General features: G+C 33.4%; 1 protein-coding gene across 3 annotated transcripts; it reads left to right on the top strand.

Moving 5' to 3' along the window:
* Positions 1-486: 486 nt before the first annotated feature.
* On the top strand, positions 487-20,334 carry msrb3 (methionine sulfoxide reductase B3). Of its 3 annotated transcripts, none has more exons than XM_073838702.1 (7): positions 492-597; positions 6,244-6,403; positions 10,600-10,708; positions 12,977-13,054; positions 13,156-13,184; positions 18,861-18,958; positions 19,185-20,334. In XM_073838702.1, the coding sequence occupies exons 2-7, from the start codon at positions 6,328-6,330 to the stop codon at positions 19,356-19,358; spliced, it is 564 nt and encodes a 187-aa protein (XP_073694803.1). In that variant the 5' UTR covers positions 492-597; positions 6,244-6,327; the 3' UTR covers positions 19,359-20,334. The 3 variants fall into 3 exon arrangements, with proteins under 3 accessions (XP_073694802.1, XP_073694803.1, XP_073694801.1); XM_073838700.1 differs by lacking the exon at positions 6,244-6,403 and adding an exon at positions 4,001-4,159; XM_073838701.1 differs by lacking the exon at positions 6,244-6,403 and having other exon boundaries at positions 487-597.
* The last annotated feature ends 868 nt before the right edge of the window (positions 20,335-21,202 follow it).

Raw genomic sequence — 21,202 nt, 5'->3', positions numbered from 1 at the left:
CAGAAAGTATTTTAAATCTAGAATATGACTATGCTCAATTCATTAAAAATGAACATTAGGATGATTACACCACTTCCCATTCTATGATCAAATTGTTTTAATGTTTTAAATTCTTTAGTCGTACAATTTTAATAATATTATCTTATAATAAAACCACAACTTTTCGCATTCCACTAGTTGGCTGATCCCAGAACAGAAGCGCAGCTTTATTTTGGATGTGATGATAACACACAACCCAAAATCCACTAAGGGTTCTCCTCCTACTCGGTCTGTTTAGACCCGAAAACATTATCAACATTATGCTATTAATCAAATTAGCCATAATCTATATTTTGGCACAGTCTAATGACGTAATTAGCTTACCAAACCTCACAAACTGCTTCACGCTGAGCATCTATGCGCGCAAATTACGCATTGCTCATATTTGGAACTCTTCTGCTGCCCCGGCGGCGAGAGGAATTTCCCAGAATGCACTTGTCATTACCTAAGAAGTACACGGTCGTGTCGCTGTTTGACAAATGCACTGCTCTCCCAGCGGCCCCCCTTCACTCTCTAGTCTGCTGTTCCACTCGGTTTTAACGCTATTTCTCCTGTCCGGTACGTTTAACTACTTATTACATGTTTATGTTTTTAACTACGCACTTTTTCAGTGACTTTAATGTAGGCAACAGGGTCTCTATGACTACGCGTTGAATGTGTAACACAACACCGTTATACTTTAAAAATTGACGCAGTTGAAATGTGTGACATTGTATGCGTTTGTTCCATCTGTTTTTATGCTTATATTTTAATATGACAGAATATTAGTTAAATAGCCAGTAACGTTAGTCTTTTATAACTATATGAAGCGTATCAGTTACACTTTGTATACTATGTATATACTATGTATCCTCCCACATGTGAGGTCACAGCAGCGAGGTTTTATTACGTAACGCTTTGTTTATGCAAACCACACCCTTACAAAAATTACTGTGATGCTACTGATACAATGGTGTAAACATCACAGTATTACCATGAAACTCCAATTCTTTGTAAGTGCAGACCATTCAAAGACGTTAATATTTTATGTCATGTTTCTTTACTTCCCTTCTGAAGTAGCCTACTAATGAACTTCTAAAAGCCTGTCAGGATGTTCAGACATTTAATGTAATTATTATAAATGAAATTATATAATGTTTGTGTTTGTGAATCATGATGAAGTTGCTAACAAAACAAGCTTATTAGCTACTTCAGGCAATTTGGGTGTTGCCGAACAAAACGCACAGCTCATTCTGATGTGCTTTCAGTTTGCCAGCCTTCACTTATTCATTGTTGTTCACAATGGCTCTGCAACCATTAAAACCAGGCAGCTTTTAAAACATTTCACTTTTCCTCTATCGCTTTATGACCTTATATAGTTATGTCTCTCTACCCTAAGTATCAAGCATGCTTTATTTATAAACTGCATTGAAACTCCAAGCACTTGATGTTTTTTGGTGAGTAGAGGCTTGAAATGCTCTTATTTTTTCGAACCTTTCAGTTCGGCTTTACAGAAATTAAGCAAATTTAGTTAATTTGGCTCTTCTTATATGCGTGTACCAACTATAGTGATTCATCAGTACAGCTTAACAGAGTTAAATAAATGAATGAAATACACAAGCAGTAAGATTGGAGAAACTGAATCGTGTTCAAATCATTGAAAGAGAACTTTCTGGAAGGCAGAGATGTAAACGTCAAGCTGCAGACAATCACAGAGCGAGGGTGTGATTCTGCAGAGCTGTAATCGAGCTCTATTTATAGTCGTCTCTGCAAGTGATTGCTGGGTATTTTTAAAATGTGGCCTTGCTTGTGTCTGTATCTCATGTGTTAAAACCACTCTTGCCAGACAGACTGATCGTAGGTAAAAAGTCACTTGAATGCCAACAAGTGTTTGAATGCTGTTGTATTCGTATATTATAATAATTCTTAATTTAGGTATTAGATATAGACAAAATAATATATCATTATGTGGAATATTTAAATATAAAATATGTTTAATACATCAAAATATTCTAAAAAAAAATATAGTATTTTTTTATATATTCATATAAAATAAATGAATATTAAAACTAAATAAATAATAATTATTAATAAAAGTTGTGCAGCTTAATTTTTTTTTTTTTTTTTGGAAGCTGTGATACTATGTCAGGATTCTTTGATGAATGAAATGTTAAAAAGAACAGCATTTATTTAAAACAGAAATCTTTTGTAACAATAAACACTATCGCTCAAAGTTTGGGGTCAGTAATTTTTTTTCTTTAAAATAAATTAATTATTCTGCAAGGATGTGTTAAATTGATATAAAGTGATAGCAAAGACTTACATTGTTAGAAAATATTTCTATTTTAAATAAATACTGTTCTTTTTAACTTTTTATTCATCAAAGAATTCTAAAAAAATTTAAATATATGGGATCAGTATAGTTTGACTATATAGGATTTATTTGGATTTTATCTAAATATTTAATACACCAATCTACAGAGCAGAAATTTAGTTAAAATGAGGCCAAAATAAATGTGTAACAAAATATCAAACCAAGCTGAATTTATTTTAAAGACACAGACAATTTCCATACTTTTAAATGGTAAAAAAATGGGTATATAATATATGGGATCAGTAAGATTTCTAATGTTTTTTGAAGAAGTCTTTTCTGCTCATCAAGGCTGCATTTATTTGATTAAAAATCCAGAAAAAAATGTAATATTGTGAAATATTATTGCAATTTAAAATAGTTGTTTTCTACTTTAATATACTTTGAAATAGAATTTATTCCTGTGACACAAAGCTGAATTTTTCAGCATCATTACTTTACCAGTCTTTAGTGTCACATAATCCTTCAGAAATCATTCTAATATGCTGATTTATTATCAATGTTGAAACCTGTAATACTTTTTCTGGATTCTTTAATAAATAAAAAGGTTAAAAAAACAGCATTTATTTAAAATCTGATTATTTTATATCAATATAAACTACCATTTAAAAGTTTGCGGTCAGTAAATTTTTATTTTTTATTTTTGGATAGAAATTAATACTTTTATTCACCAAAATTGATTAAAAAAAAGTGATAGCAAATACTACCACAAATACTAGAGAAAATAGATTTCTCTTTTGAATAAATGCTGTTCTTTTTAACATTTTATTCATCAAAGAATCCTGCAAAAATTATTACAGGTTCCAAAAAAAATATTAAACCGCAAAACTGTTTCCAACATTGACAATAAAAGTAATTTAGAATGATTTCTGAAGGATCATGTGACACTGAAGACTGGAGTAATAGCTAATAAAAATTCAGCTTTGCATCACTGGAATAAATTATATTTTAAAATATATTCAAATAGAGAACCATTATTTTAAACTGTAATAATATTTCACAATATTACTGTTTTTTCTGTATTTTTAATCAAGTAAATACAGTCTTTATGAGAATAAGGCAATTCTTTAAAAACATGAAAACATCTTGCTGATCTCAAATGTTTGACTATATAGGATTTATTTGGATTTTATCTGAATATTTAATACACCAATCTACAGAGCAGAAATTTAGTTAAAATCAGGCCAATATAAATGGACAACAAAATATCAAACCAAGCTGGTTTATTTTAATTTCCAAGTAAAATGTCACACAAAATAAGTATATTGTATATATATAGTACTTATATATATATATATATATTGTATATATATATATATATATATATATATATATATATATATATAAGATTAAGACAAAAAGCTCTTTCTCATAATAAAAGGAGTCATTTCTATTCTTCTCTTGTATCCTTGTTGCAGTAGATGACCAAATCTCTCCTTTTTCCCCAAACAACCTGCATGACCACTAGATGGACCTCATTCCTCATAAACCACAGCTTCACTTTTACACTCAGCAGCGCTCTGTGGCTTCGCCTGTTATTGCTCCCGTAGTTCAGCTGTAACTTCCCACAATCTTTGAGCTCTAACATTTTTAAAGCTACCTTTTTCATAGGTCTTTATCTTAGTTACAAGAAGGCTCTGAGAAGGTCTTAGATGGCTGCCCGTCTCCTCCGATCCATGGCACCTCGTGCATCCATGGCCCTGCTCCAATGCAGTCGCTCCCAAAAGTCCGCAAGGCCACTTCTAACACTGATTCCACCCAATGCATTAGGTATTTAAATATATATTTAATGAGAAGTTTAATTACATGAGAAGCAGACTAGATTGTTGTGTCATGTATTGGTTTGCAAGTGTTCTGGGTAGTACAGCTGATATTACCAAAGTTGAATTTAAATCAATTGGATTATGAGGTTTTATATTTCTCTTTGTGGCACACAGACAACTAAACAGACAACTGACGTGCTACAGCCATAGAAACCGCTGATAAGCTCAGTGCTGGCTGCTTTTTTATCTGTTTTCTATGCAAAATGCTTCTGCGCTTTTTTTGTCTTCTCAAGGCTGTGAATTCTAAAACTAATATCCAAGCTCATTAAACTTGACATAAAATATGTGTTGGATCCACTAATAAAGTTCTCTGACCTTTTAACCATTTCTTAAAAATGTCAAGTAATCATTTCCCCCCCGTTAATCTCTCTTCACTGCTTGAAATGTATTTATAGAAACCTGAAATGGAAAATATAAAAGGTAGTTGCAACTTTTTATCCACAATTCTATGTTTATATTTTACAGTTCAGACTATTTCTCTCACAATCCTGAGGAAAACAATCAGAATTGTGAGATAGGAAGTGAGAATTGCGTGATTCTGACAAAATAATCTGAATTACGAGATGTTAACTTATAATTCTGAGAAGAAAAGTCAATTGCAAAGCAAAAAAAAGAGTCCAAATTGTTAGATTAAAAGCTGCAGTTACCTTTATTTTATTTTATTTTATTTTATTTTTTACTCCTGGTGGAAACGGGCTTTCATATGTGTATCATAGCAATCAAAAATAAGTCAATAATGGCAGCTTTAAGGTCATTGGCTAAACATTTTATTTTATGACGCCCTGTGAGGTATAATATTAAAAAGCCCGTATTAAAATGAAAAATCAGTTTGGCTCTGTTTTATATGAAGCTTTTTAATATTATACACTGCCGTTCAAAAGTTTTGGATCAGTATGATTTTTAATGTTTTTTTTTAAAGAATTTCTGCTCATCAAGGCTGCATTTATTTGATGAAAAATACAGAAAAAATATTTAGTATTGTGAAATAATATAGCAATTTAAAATAGCAATTTCAGTATATACTTTAAAAAAAATGTTTTTCCTGTGATGCAAAGCTGAATTTTCAGCTTCAGTGTCACGTGATCCTTCAGAAATAATTCAATTATGCTGATTTATTACCAGTTTATTGATTTATTATCAATGTTAAAAAAAAATGTGCTGCTTATTTTTATTTATTTTTTGGAAACTGTGATACTTTTTCATTGATTTTGATAAATACAACATTAAAAAGAACAGAATTTATTTAAAATAAAATTATTTTGTAACACTATCAAAAATTTGGGGTCGGTAATATTTTTCTTTCTTTCTTTCTTTAAAAAGAAATTAATACTTTCGTTCAGCAAGGATGTGTTAAAATGATAAAAAGTGATAGCATAGACATATATTGTTAAAAAAAGATTTTTTTTTTAAATAAATACTGTTCTTTTTAACATTTTATTCATCAAAGGATCCTGTAAAAAGTATCATAGGTTCCATATAAAATATTAAGGAGCACAACTGTTTTCGAAATTGATAATAAAAGTCATAAATCAGCATATTAGAATGATTTGTGAACGATCGTGTGACACTGAAGTAACGGCTGATGAAAATTTTGCTTTGCATCACAGAAATAAATTATATTTTAAAGTATATTAAAATACAAAACTGTCATTTTTAATTGTAGTAATATTTCACTATTTTACAGTATTTTCAGGTTTTTTATATCAAAACAACACAGCCTTGATGAGCAGAAAAGACTTATTTAAAAAACTGCTGTACATTTGTGATGTGCATTTATCCTTCATTTATGTAAGTAAGGTTTTCATTTGAATTGTGAGTAATATGTTTTACATCTTTATCATTCCTGTTAACCTCTCTCTCTTTACACAGTGACGTTAATCAGTCTTTCCCTGCATGAAAAGTGTCGGCCGTCCCGTGATAGGCCGCTCTAAGTGTCCATCTCTGTGACTGACATCTCTGTTAACCTATGTTGTGTTTTTTTTTTCTCCTTCCTCTCCCTCCTCGCTTGTGTTTGTCCTTATTATTTTTTAGCCTGAGTGGTAGGAGGGTGTTTTAGCAGGCGGCTCCTGTCTCGCCGCTGTTTCTGTTCTCCCAGCAGCATCGGCCGCAGCAGCCATGTCCGGGTTCAATCTACTGCATCTGGTCAGCCAGGGCCAACCTGTAAAACTCAAGGCCTGCGGGCTCCCCTCAGGTCACCTGGATGCTGTGTGTGTGTGTGTGTGTGTGTGTGTGCAGTGTGCTTTGCTTTCTCGATGCTTTCATATGCGCACACGCGTGTGTAAGCGTTCGGCAAGGGGTGTGTGTTTGGTTGATGATAAAGTCACTTGTGGAGAAACCAACTTCTGGATTTATCTATTGAGCTTTAATGTGTTCTTCACTTTGACTGTCTTCACTTAAATGCATGGACAGCTCAAACAGGTGAATGGGTAATACTTCAAATTTCCTAAACAGTAGGCTTCCAGATATCAGGTTCCCCCCTGATGCTTAAGTTGGTTTTTCTGCATTTGATGACCCCTTGCCCTGAAATGTCACTTTTTGCTTTGCTCTTTTGTTTCCTCTGTTTAGCTCTTCAGTTGCTCATGGAATAACGCCTAACTCACTGTTTTCCCTTCTTTTAAGCCTGCATGCTCTGTCAAGCTTTAACATTAACTTAATTTCTACTAATGATTGTGTTTGTATTTGCATTTTCCATTTTAGGAATTTAGATGACACTCACATTTCAAACAGGCTGTGTTCTGAGGGAATTTTTTTTGACCAGTTGTTGTTAGTTGTTGCAGAATGCATTTGCATTGAAGCATGTTAAAACTTTTTAGTTTTAGTTTTATTAAGAGGTCAGTAGATTAATGTTAATGCCTGGGTGTTTCTGTTTCAAAGTAATGAAACACTACAGAATTTGCATTTTCTGAAGGAAATAATAGAGCTTGCAAAGTAACAAGGCTGTAAATTAAAAAAAGGTATGAAAATATGATGATAAGTGACCCTTGACCTCAAATCTAGTCTTACGTAGCACAGGTATATTTGTAGCAATAGCCAAAAATACATAGTTTGGCTCAAAATGATCAATTCTTTCTTTTAAGCCAAAAAGCATTATGATATTAAGTAATGGTCATGTTCCATGAAGATATTTAGTACATTTCTTACCGTAAATATATAAAAGCTTAATTTTTGATTAGTAATGTGCATTGCTAAGATCTTTATTTGGACAACTTTAAAGGCAACTTTCTCAATACTTTTTTTGTTTGGTTTTTTTGCACCCTTAGATTCCATATTTTTAAACAGTTGTATCTCAGCCAAATATTGTCCTATCCTAACAAACCATACCTCAGTGGAATATTTTTTTTTTTTTTTTTTTTCAAAATATTGACCCTTATAAATGGTTTTGTGGTCCAGGGTCACATATTATGATGACATCAGTGCTGTTTAAGGTGAATTTTAAGTGATTAACTTTCTATTAGTGTCAGCTAAAAATCATTATATAAATATATATTATTTTATATTTGGGCTTTTATATTGGTGCATATTAATTTGGATGTAAATTTTCATGGGACAGTTCACCCAAAAATGAAAATTACCTTACTATTTCAAGCCATCCTAGGTGAATATAACTATCTTCTTCCAGACAAACACAATCTGAGTTATATTAAAAAATGTCCTGGCTTTTCCAAGCTTTTTAATGGCAGTGAATGGCTGTTGAGATTTTGAAGTCCAATAAAGTGCATCCATCCATTATAAAAAGTACTTCACACAGCTTCAGGGTGTTAATAAAGGCCTTCTGAAGTGAATTGATGCATTTGTGTTAGAAAAATATCCATATTTAAAACTTTATAAACTGAAATCTCTAGCTTCCAACTGTCTTATGCACATTCACGAGAGAGTGGTGTTCCAGTGGTTAAAAGTTCATATATTTTTGATGCATTCTGACAGCTCTCTGGCCCTCCCATAGACACCAATGTAATTATCATGATCAACATCCTGAAATGTAGTAAGGAGATCAGATAAAATAATCCATGTGACATCAGGGGTTCAACTGTAAAGTTATGAGAATTCTTTTTGTATAAAAAGAAAACAAAAATAACAAATTTATTTAACAATTTGTGTCCTTCGTGTCACCCTAGCACCATTTTGGATATTATCCACTGAATGCAAACAGCATAAATAAATGTAGAATACGTATCCATGTGAACGCATACGCTGTTTGCATTCAGTGGATACACTCTTAGAAATAAAGGTGCTTTAAGCAGTGCCATAGAAGAACCATTTCAGTCAAAGGTTTTTTGAAGAACCATTTCTTTCTTACCCATTTATAATCTAAAGAACCTTCTTTCGCCTTTTGTGAAACAGAAAGGTTCTTTATGGAGCCATTTAGACAAAAAGGGTTCTTCTATGGCATCGTGAAGCACCTTTATTTTTAAGAGAGTTCTCTTCAAAATAGTGCTAAGGTAATGATTTCTTTGCATACAAAAAGTACAGGGTGAACCCCTGATTATTTGACCAATCTCCTTGCTACTTGTTAATTACATTGCTACATCGAAGACAAACAAAGCTTTTACGGGTTTAGAACGACATGGGGGTAAATGATTAATGACAAAATTTTCATTTTGGGTGGAGTAACCCTAAAAACTTTTCTTACACAAATGCATCTGTTCGCTTCAGAAGGCCTATATTAACCTCCTGGAGCAAAGTGGAGTACATTTTATGATGGATGGATGTGCTTTTTTGGGCTTCAAAATCTCAACACCCATTCACTGCCATTATAAAGATTGGAAGAGCCAGGACCTTTTTTAATATAACTCTGATTGTATTTGTCTAAAAGAAGAAAATCATATACACCTCAAATGGTTTGAGGATGAGCAAATCATGGAGTAATTTTCATTTTTGAGTGAACTGTACCTTTACATCTCTGTACTTTTACTGCAGCACTGCCTTGCAAGCACTATCAAAAGCGATGAGTTGAGAATAGGTGAGAAGAAGCGTCTGGGGGAAGACGTGATGTTTTTGGTGTGAAGCAAAAGGCCCGTGCTAAAAACAAATCTTGCTTCCAATTAGGAAATAACTTTCACTTGAGGTTATAGCGGAGGGATGTTGGAACAATGTGCTGATTTGTAGCGTGACCTCTCGGTGCACCAAAACTAAATCATTTGCAGGGGGTGACACAGACCGAATTCCTGAATTTCTTTAAATGCCTCCTTAGAGGTTTTTCTAGACAAACCAAGAAATAAAACACTTTTTTCCCCTTTCCCCCTCCCTCTCACTCACAGTATAAATAGTGTTCAGAGCCCTCCATACACAAAAAAATAGGAATTCTCTCTCTGTCTCACTAATAGGATCCAGAAGACCCCTCTCACAGAGTCGAAAGGAATACGGGAGAGTCCTGCAGGGAGGCGACCCCCCTCCTCTTTGCGCTCTCCTCCCTTCTTCCCCATGTTTGTCAGAAGTAACTTTGTACTCGCTGGACAGAGCAGGGCCCATCAATGGAGCCCATTCACCAGAGGGACCTTTAAAGACCCCATTATTTCCTCCATTCACATGGTTTCAATCTTGTCGAGAGGAATTCTCCACATAGTCTAAGACTCTAAGTGAAGGGAGACCCGCTCTCACCAGAACGCAAGCCGTAAAACTGGCCAAACAATACAGGAGCGGGACAGACCCCACAGGAACACGTGAAAAAATCATTATTAGCTGGGAAAAAGGTGGAAAGGAGGGAGAAAGCACTCTGTAATGGGAAATTGCAGTAGAATTGTATGTAATTTAAAACTGCTGCGTGTCCCGGTGACTAAATGGCGTACAGATGGACATCTGGCCGCCTTTAAAAACATGGCTGCAGTGCTTGTCTTCTTCTGAGGACCTTATGGTTGGGCTTGAGGTTTGTCAGGATGATATTTTGAAGTTTATTATCATTGGAAGTTGTATCACTATTTACTCAATTAAAGTTTGAAAGTCCTTCTGACAGCAATTACTCACTCCTCGGGTTGACCTCTAGAGGTCAGCATTGTTGTAAAGCTAGGAGCCAAGTGTAGCAGTTCTGAATGAGCAGCCAACATGAGCGCTCATCTAGAATGTCATAACTCACTGCGTATGTTATGCAGGGAAAATCAAATTTGCCTCGGCGTAATACTTTGGCTGTAGCACATCACTGACAGAGCGTTTGGATTGCGTGTGTGTCACTGACACTGTGATTTTTCCAGGCAAGAGTCAAGTCAGGAATTAAAGTAGACATCCTTTGTTATCGGCCAAACCAAATCATTTGCAACCAGACAAAAGTGCTGACTCCTGCTTGGAAGGAGTCACATGGAAACCTAGATTAGAGTGACAATTGTTTGTTATTAATCATTCTTGTGGTTTAGCACTAGATTACAAACACTTACGTTGGCCTTACCTCACTTGTAGGAACGTGCCGGAGTAAGAAGACATGGCCCAAGACGTTCCCCGAGGAGGAGCTGAGGAAGCGACTGACCCCGATGCAGTACCATGTTACTCAGGAAAAGGGCACGGAGAGGTGGGCGACCCATCCTAAGTAAAAGACACTTTAAAATGCACTTTTCAGTCACTCGTGTGAATTAGTTTGACAAAAAATGAATGATTAAGTATTGCAAATTTGTAGATAAAAATAAATTATTCTTAAATTATTCTGTTATTACATCAATTTATTATATAGCATCTTAATATAAGTGTATAAATTATATACAGTTTAATAAAATATAACATAAAAATTTTTTTAAAACAAAATGAATAATCTATAACGTTTTATAAATGTATTATTAACAATAATCAAAAAAAGTAATATTTTTATTAATTATATGTAATTTATAATGATTTCTAATATAATTTTCAATAAAGTAATTGTTTCTGAAAGGGGTCATTTGTTTTAAATTGTGAAGCAAACGCAGCTGCAAGGTTACATTTCATATTCTATTCTATTAAATTCAGGTTATTATATTAAAAAATAAAATAATAATAAAATATGCTTAAAAAGAAAATTAATAAATAGTCTGTACCATATAAGTGAAATATTAGCTATATTACAATTTATATTCTAAATAATTAAAATATATTCTAACTACTTTATATTGTAAAAGGTGAAAAATAATAAAGAACGAGTTTGTGTATCCAAAGAGTTTGTGTATTCGGTAATTACATTAATTATATAGCATTCATTTTAATACTGTATATATATATATATATATACTGGTCTGTACTGTATATATAAATGATATATTACGCGTCACTTTCTTTGCAAAACTACAGTTTAATAAAATATAACTTAATGGTAAAAAAAACAATAAAATAAGTTTAAAAACTAAATGAATAAATAGTCTATAACATAAATGTAATATTAACTCTATTAAATTTCATTTTCTAAATAATTAAAATATATTTCAACAACGAGTGGGTGAATAAAACAGTTGCAATAAATTAAGAAATTATTCATAAATAATTATTAATAAATTATTATGCAATTTATATTATTTAGTTATTACATTAATTTATTATATAGCATAAATTTGAATATATATATATATATATATATATATTATATGTGTCACTTTCTTTGCAAAACTACATTTTAATAAAATATAGCTTATTAAAAAAGAAAAAACAATAAAGTTTAATAACAAAATTAATAAATAATCTATAACATATTATAAATGTAATATTAACTTTATTAAATATCATATTCTAAATACTTCAAATGTATTCCAGGATCTTTATATTCTAAAAGATGAAAAATAATAACGAACGAGTGGGTGTATATAAACACTGGCAATAAATTATTAAATTATTCAAAAATGATATTATTCAGTTATAACATTAATTTATTAAGCAACATTATTTTAATAAATATGTATAAATTACATATTACGTCTGTCACTTTTTTTTTTTTGCAAAACTACATTTTAATAAAATATAGCTTATTAAAAAAGAAAAAAAACTAAACTAAATTTAAAAACTAAATTAATTATTAGTCTCTAAAATATTATAAATGTAATATTAACTATATTAATTTTCATATTCTAAATAATTCAAATATATTCCAACAACTTTATATTCTAAAAGGTGAAAAACAATAACAAAGAAGTGGGTGTATCCAAACAGTTGCAATATGAAACCCTGAATTGGGAAGTGAATTGAAAGTTTAGCTTTAACCCTAATTAAACACACCTGAACAAGCTAATCAAGGTTTGAAGGGTAACTAGGAAACTACAGCCAGGTGAGTTTTAATTAGGGTTGGAGCTAAACTCTGCAGGCCCGGAGTTCGCCACCCCTGTTCTAGCATCTTGACTGAACATTCCCTGCATAGAATTCTTTATCCTTGGCTGATGATAACGCATGGCACATTCCCTCCTAAACGGCCCAAGGCCATGAGATTGTTGACTAGAAGAAGGATGTAGCGTAGAAGAGAAAACACTGACACTTCCCCTCTTCCCCTCCGTCGCTCAGTGGTAAAACACACGTGGGGAAAGTATTTATCGGCCCATTGGCAGTAGGAATGTGAAAAATGCCCCTTAGCCTGTGAGAGGAGCGTAAGGAAGGATCCTTAAAGGCCCATTCTGAGGCCTGTTACTCTGATCACCCACAAATCCTCCTCGGCTTATCTAGATTAGAAATGCTTAGTCGATTACTGCCATTTACAAACACACCATCGGAAACTGAATTGGACTTTGAAATGGTTTAGCATTAATGATGAACTTTTATTGAACTGACCATTATCGAAGTAGATCATTTTAATACATAAAGACTTAGTTTGTGGTGTTTTCATCCTTAGTGCCTTCATAGGAAAACTTACAGATAATAAAGAGGAAGGAACCTACCACTGTGTCGTTTGCGGGGCTCCTCTTTTCACGTGAGTGTCCGTCTTTAACATATCCACTGTATTTAATCTTCATTTTTAATTTAGAAAATAAAATGCATGTTTATTTGAATCAATCTTTTGTTTTATTGCAGGTCTGATAAGAAGTTTGACTCTGGATCAGGTATGGTTCAGTATTATAAAAATCAGAATGAGTTTATTTTTGTAAAAATGCTTCATTTTCTTTCTGAGAACAGCTACAGTACATCTTCTTAGTCTAATTGTTTCTCAAAGCGAGAGAAAAAATATAGATAAGGCTCATTGCACCTTATTCTTCTCTTGTCCAGCTCAATAAGGGAGAGTTTGACCTTCTCAACCTGCTTTATGGTTGATTGCAAGGATGAATGTGAATCCAGTGAGCTGCCTAATAGGCTGCAAGTGTGGGTAATGAAACCTCACTTGTTCCTTTATGTATGAGTTACAACACCTACAGCAAACGACACCCAGACTTTTAAGATCCTACAAAATATCTCAAATATTTTAATGAGTGCTATCTATTCCCTTTTGAGATTAAAGAATTAGTTCACTTCCAGCATAAAAAATTCCTGATAATTTACTCAAATGTTATCCAAAGTTTTCATGTCTTTCTTTCTTTAGTCGTAAAGAAATTAAGGTTTTTGAGAAAAACATTCCAGGATTATTCTCTAAATTGCAGTTTTAATGCAGCATAAAAACAGTGTAATAATGCTTTAAATTGTTGTTGTTTTTCCAAGGAAATATTTAAAAGTTTTCTGTTTAATTTCATTGCCTTTTTGTTTTTGTTTTTTTGGAGCAAAAAAATAAATGTCATATATTTTCCCTAATTTACAGAAGGCACCCACTAAAATGTAATTAAGTGTAACAATATTGTCAGGCATATTTACAACAAAAATCTATTTATTAGGTATTAAAAGACGAATTACTTTCACCCAAGATAATAATTAGTTGTAATTCTACATTTTTCAAATTTGCCACTATCCTAGGTTTTACTCATTTAAAACACATCAAAATTGTATTTATTTATATATAATATTATTATGCACAAGTCAGAATAAGCATGTTTTTTTTTTTAATTTTTACATAAATGTTGTTACAATGAATGACAAATTTTAATATTTTATTCTCCAAACTTATTTGAAACCTTAAAACTAGATACTCTACTAACATTTAATGTGCTTTCTATGGACGTAAACTCACTTTTACATTTTGAAAAATGTGGACACCTTAATGTCTTTGACTTATATACTTTTTTTTAACCACAAAAAGTGTCTTGCACTAGCTCTGCGCCCATGACCATGCATTATGTAATAATGTTGGAAAGGTCATGCGTGGTTGGATCTTCGTCTTTGTACTTTTTGGGCAAAAAACTCAATCTCATTTTCTCCTCCAACTTCAAAATCTTCCAACATCATTGTTTTACCTTAATTTGTAAAGAGCTTTCTTTGCACGTTCGCTTTGTAAACACTGGGTTGGTGCTTGCGCCTACGCCACGTGTGACCTTTCCAACCTGTCATGTAAAGTCAAGCTAGTGCAAAATTATAGTGCATTTGTGGTTAAAACGTGTATAAACTTTTATTTTTTTTTTTAGAAAATTACCAATCGTTTCACTATATAAGACCCTTATTCCTTGGCTGGGATTGTGTAGAGCCCTTTGAAGCTGCATTGAAACTGCAATTTGGACCTTCAACCCATTGATCCCCATTAAAGTGCACAATATGGAGAAAAATCCTGAAATGTTTTCCTTAAAAACCTTAATTTCTTTCAACTGAAGAAAGAAAGTAATGAACATCATGGAGGTGAGTAAATGATCGGGAAATGTTTATTCTGGAAGTGAACAAACTTCCCATCTTGCTTCTGACATGGCTTTTGTAGTTGCAATGGTGTATTTTTCTGTTACGAGTTTAAGATGCATAATAAATGTTTTCTTATTTAAGCTTAAAAGGACTCTGACGCTGAGTGTATACAATATAATTATAATACGTCGCAGCAAAGGATTGCTGATCCCTTACAGATTTGAGCTCCAGATCACATACTTCTGCAGCGTTACTCATGCTACTTTTATTCGCTCTCTGAACAAAGCATAATGTGTATGAACTTGTGCAAGAATCCTCTACAGAAAACAGGCCCAAATGAGAAACATCTGGGCCCCGTGTTGAAAAATCGGATTTTCGCTGGAGTTGAATCTTCTCTGTCTTCGACATGGAGATGGGAGCCAAACGGGCTGCATTGCATGCAGGCAACGCTGCAGCCTGGACTCATATAGACTCAATTTCCTGTTTTGTTAGAGTGACGCTACACTGCTCCATTCACTGGGCCGCTCGCTCTGGCGATAAAGCTCTATTAGATCAGCTCTGCGACGATCCGCCGGGATTCTCCCGGACTGAGTCATAGGATTCCTATATTCCCCCTAGAGCTTCCTGTGTCTGAGTGGAATTTCGTGGCTTTGTAGTTGCAGCCAAGCATCTCCTCCCTAAGAGGGAGGAGAGAGAGGGGGGTCAGTATAGATGGTGATCAAGGGGTGTTCGAGGGGTTGTGGAGGGACAGTATAGAATGAGCGGGTGGACGACTGACTGACTTCTGTTTCTCACCACATGCAGTATCACAGCAGTGAAAAATCAAACAGAGTTACCAAGATTTGGTTGCCAAATCTCCCACACTGGCCCTCAAACAACTCGGGGACATCGGATGCAAAATTCACTTTTGGATATAAATGTGCCTTAGATGTGTGTGGCCGCAACCACCATACAATGCTAAAAATCTATTCACTCCTTTTTTCACTCCCTAAAAAAACGTAAACGGTCTAAATTATCAAGCTGTTTTGATTTTCTGAGCAGTGTGATGTCATATTGCACAAGCCCCGCCCACAACCACTGATGGACTGTCCCATATTAGCATATTTCCGCCCTCAGCCAGTTATATGCCATTTTCTCCACACTTAAACTGCTGTATCGACAGTAATGTCTTGTAAGCAATTTAGGTGTTTTGTAGTTGGATGTAAACGTGAACTTTAGAGTCTTTATTTTTTTCCCGACATCAGAGCCCCTGAGGATGCAGTGGAATAGTTTTGTTTTTATCACCGAATAAAAAAACAGAAGAGGGAGTGGAGTAAGCAGAGCTCATTATTATTTAAAGAGACATGCAACGAAATGGGTCACTGTGAACAGAGCTGTTTTTGACAAGGTAAAAAGTGTGTTGTTTTAGACGACTGTTGAGGAATTTTGCAGACACTAAATTAAGAAGGCACTAAATTCTCCATTATTATTTAGAAAAGGGTAATTACGGGTCCGTACAAAGTCTTGAATTAACTTTTTTTTTTGAAGGTATTAAATAGTTTTTCAATTTGTGGACAAAATAAAATGGCATAGTTAGGTTTTTATTATATTTTAACACTTATGTACAATTCAATACAGATAATTTTCTTTGTACTGGTAAAAAGTTCTTAAGAATTTTTTGGAAGTCTCTCATGCTCTCTAAGGCTGCATTTATAAAAACTAATATTGTGAAATATTGTTACAACTGAAAATAAACTTAGATTTAAAGTTTCTATTTTAGTATATTTAAACTACCTGATCTCATGACGAAAACGTAGCTTTGGGAAAGATGCGAAATACGTACCATTATGTACACATCATTGCAGTTTCCAACAGAAATGAACACTAGAGGCGGTAAAACAGCGAGCACTTGGAATTGTTTTCATATATAGTTATGATTACTGCTCCGTATATTTCACTTTCTGGACATAAGCTTGCTCAGTAGCTCATCCAGAACAGAACTGGACTTAGGATGCGAAATCCTTGGGTACTAATCCCATGAAAAACATGCTTAAGATGAAAAAGTGGAAAGATGAGAGATCAAAAAACAAGCTAAAATGGCATGTTTGCGATTGTGTTTTTACGTCACATTTGCTTTTGTTTATGCTATCGGGTAGGTTTAGGTGTAGTACAGATGGTACCTTATTTTAAAACATCACTGAGCATTAGAGTTATAGCGCCACTCAACGGACATTTCAAGTCAGAATTGCGGTGACACTTACAAAACCAACGTCACATAAAACAATTGTGATTTCCATACCAAAACTGCATATTTTACAGTCACTGTTATGCAGATTGATCATAAACACAGTTATCACAGTTTTATCACAAGTAGAATGCAAAATGTTTCAATACAAGCATTTCAGTCAAATGTAATTTATGCAATATTTCAAACTTTTAACCCACGGGAGAAAATCAACCAACCGCAACAGTTTAAAATCAGGCCAATTCTGTGGAAAAAATGAGGATTTGGCAACCCTACATCCAACATGCGCTGCATTCAAAGCGATTTAAATAGTCCGCATATTGATAGTGACTCCGTAATCCCGTGGAACGGGATTAAGAAAACAGTCCTGCGCAAGGCTGTAATACAAAAACGCACACAATGAATGGTAACTGTAGAAAGCAAAAGCCAAATCCCAGACATTTTGGGCGATTTAGGATTCCTGGTCAGACGCATTTTTTATTTATGTCTGGAAAAAAGAGGACGTATAGTCACCCTATTTTTAGCACATTTTACATTGAATATGTCACAAAACGTACATGGCGCTACGTATTTGGCGTCTTGCAAAAAAAAAAAAAAAAAAAAATTTTTTCATGAGACCAGGTTGTATTTAAAATTGTAATTAATTCCTATGGTGGGATTTTCTTCAGTGTCACATGATTCTTTAGAAATTATTCTAATATACTGATTTGATGCTTCAAAAAATTTCCTTATTCTCATTGTTGAAAACTGTTGTGCTGCTTATTGTTTTTGTGGAAACAACGATATATTGTTTTTCGGGATTCTGTGATGAATACATAGTTCATAAGAACATTTGATCAATGTAATGTGCCGAAAAAAAATTTTTTTTTTTAAATTTTCTTAAAACTTTGAGTGTTTTTGTTCATAAATATTATATTTAGAAATGTTCTCGAAATTATCTAGTATTCCTTTTTTGTTTTTTTAGATTTAAAAACATACAAACATTGATGTTCTGGTGTTGCAGAACTTCATCTGTAATGTTTTGTATAATAATTGGATGTGGTGTACCCTGCGGTACCAGGCCTTGTACTTCTCTTTCATTTTGCTTTCCAGCGTCTAATTTAATGTCTTTCCCTCTACCAGTAATCAGTAGTACTTTAACGTTTGTAGGGGTTTTTGTCAAAAACCTAAACAAATATGCCAGCACAGCCTGTGTAGTAGTAATCTCCCAAGGTTCCTCTCTTCCAGACGTTCCACCTACCCAGAGAGCCATGAGCGGGACCACCCATGAGCCAGAGCAGCCATTCTTTCCACTAGCACCCCTGTTACCGGGTAGAAATTTTCCAGATGAAAGAAACGGGATTGTGAGACAGCCCGTAACTCTGCCGATAACGCTGGCCATTTTCAGTAGGGTAGTTTGAGGATCTCATATATCTGGTTTTGCCAGAAACCAAACACCCAAGAATCGTGGTGGATTTTGCGTCAGCAAACACTAAACATATTTTTGCGCCATTTAACAAAGCACCAAGCTTTTCCTATGTTCTCCGTTGTTCTTTTCCAAATAATCCTAATAAACTCAATGTGCTTTGCATTCAAAGCATATGCAATGTGTTGTATTAAGGTTACTGATTTGTTTGCATTGCACTGGAGCAAAAGAACTGAAAGAAGAGGATAGAGCAGCAAGAAAATGTGAGGATTCACTCAGAATGGGATTCAACATCAGGACAGGCCAGGAAGAGATGAAAACAGATGAAACTTTAAGGTTTTTAGGCTTGTGGATCACATGAAGGTTCACTTAACCCTCAATGTTGTACTGCTTTCGCAGGATGGCCGTCCTTTTTTGATTTGATCAACAAGGATTCTATAACCCTAACTGATGACTTTTCATACGGGATGCACAGAGTGGAGACGACCTGCAGTCAGGTAAAAAAACAGATTTATATTTTTTATGCACAGCTATCCACCTTTTTTTACCTTTTGTAACTTGTATTGGTCTGGCTTTAGGTCTCATCCACATCCAGCTATTTTTAGCTGTACAAAATAGCTTGTTTTGCTGCTTAATATTGCAAATTGGTGTCTTACCATATTATTTTGATGTATTATCTTAATTATGAATGCTTACTTCTTTCTGATTTTTTTCTATTTGTAGTGTGGTGCTCACCTGGGCCACCTTTTTGATGACGGACCTCGACCAACAAAGAAACGCTACTGCATAAACTCCAATTCTCTCAATTTCCGGGGAAAAAACAGTGCCTCTGAGGAGATGGAAGCATCTGGAGGAGCAGGTCAATCACCTACATCTAGTAAGAATGAAGAACTTTAATAGGACTTGAAAAGGAGAGATCAGATGTCACGCTACTCCAAAGTCACTCCTGAACTATCAATTCCAAATCAAGTGAGCCGTGCAATCAGACAAATATATGCTTAGCAACATTCGTCTGAATGATGGGTTCCACAAGATCACAATATGCAATATCAGTATCCAGAAAACAGATTAGAATGGCCTTACGTTTGCAAGTTCTTCACTTGAATTTTAAGTCATTTTGAAGAGCTCACATCGCTTCAAAGAGATTTGCTAAAAATAGGCTAAATATATATATTTTCAATTAGGTGCAAAAGTCTGAGACTACTTTTAAAATCTGGTGTTTTTTATTTATTTCTATTTAAATTAAAATGTTTAAAGATTCAGTATTTTAAACCACGTTAAAACAAAGAAACTATGGATGGGAAAATTAATGACTATTTTTAACACAAAAAACAAAAAGAGGGCAAACCAAATACTAATATTTTCTCTAATTCTTCTTGATTTTTCAATTCAGATTGTAACTCGGATATTTTTTCTGACTATATCATTTGTAATGGAAAAAAGAAAAAAGCATTTTGACTAGTGGTCTCTGACTTTTTGGACCCCATTGTATATTGAAAGTCGAATGACTGAAAATGAATTATATATGTATACTTTCTCAGAGCGCTGTGTTGTTTTTGAAGTGACATGTGATACAGGGAGGTCAAGAAGTTTGAGGAAAATGCTATGCAAGTGCTCCTGTGAGCAGTAAAATAAGCACCGAGTGGAGAACAAAGCATTCTTTGAAATAAAATGGAACAGATGACAAATGTTTAGTCTGAACACAAATGTAGCCTGACTTTTAAGGGTGCTTTTTTGGTCTCCATGCTTGCAGTGCCTATTTTTGTCCTGAGTTGATTTTTTTTTTTTTTTTCTGAGATATTGATTTACTTTGATTGATAGAGTTTAATTCATTTTGACTAGTGTGATTAAAAAAAAAGGATATTAAGACTAATGTGTTGTTGTGATTTTTTTTTTTCTTATATGAATTAGTTTCATTGCTTCATTTGATTTATATTACATATTTATAATTGATCCATTGATTTTTGCGCTTCAAACTTCACACGTTATAGTTGGTCAAAATCTTATTATTTTTCTTTTATGCCAAAAATCATTAGGAGATTAAGTAAAGATCATGTTCCATGAAGATATTTTGTAATTGTAATCTTAAATATATCTAGACATACATTTTTTAGTTAGTAGTTAGAAATATGCATTACTAAGACCTAACCATTTAGATTTTCTCAATATTAAGATTTTTTTGCACCTAGATTCCAGATTTTTAAATGGTTGTATCTCGGCCAAATATGGAAACCTTATTTATTCAGCTTTCAGATAATGTATAAATCTTAATTTCGAAAAAAAAAAAAAAAAAAAAAAAAAAAAGTACCCTCATAATTAGTTTTGTGGTCCAGGGTCATATAGTCACATAGAATATTTATTTTTGCTTCAAACAAGGTCTTTATAATATAATTTTTTTTGTTACCATAGAACATTCATAATTCTTGTCACCTTGTCAGTATCACAAAAAACTAATACTAGCCTAAATTATAAAAAAAAAACACACACACAAGCTGAAGACAAGTAAACAATCAGCGATTAAATAAAATAAACTAATGACAAGCAATAAGACTTAAAAAAAAAACTACAGTAGAACACACAAATAAGAAACGCTACATGCATTCTATAAAGTAATCAAATGCATAAAAACAATGCATATTATTCTCTTTGTAAATTAATTACATAAATACACTAAGTCACGAAAGTGATTTAGTCAAGAGCAGTGAGAGATTTTCTCTTTTTTTGTTGATTAACAGTGGGGA

This window comes from Garra rufa, chromosome 4, assembly GCF_049309525.1.
Source record: "Garra rufa chromosome 4, GarRuf1.0, whole genome shotgun sequence".
NCBI classification, from domain to species: Eukaryota; Metazoa; Chordata; class Actinopteri; order Cypriniformes; family Cyprinidae; genus Garra; species Garra rufa.
Note: the sequence above shows the minus strand (reverse complement) of the source record. Positions and strands in the feature narration are given on the sequence as shown.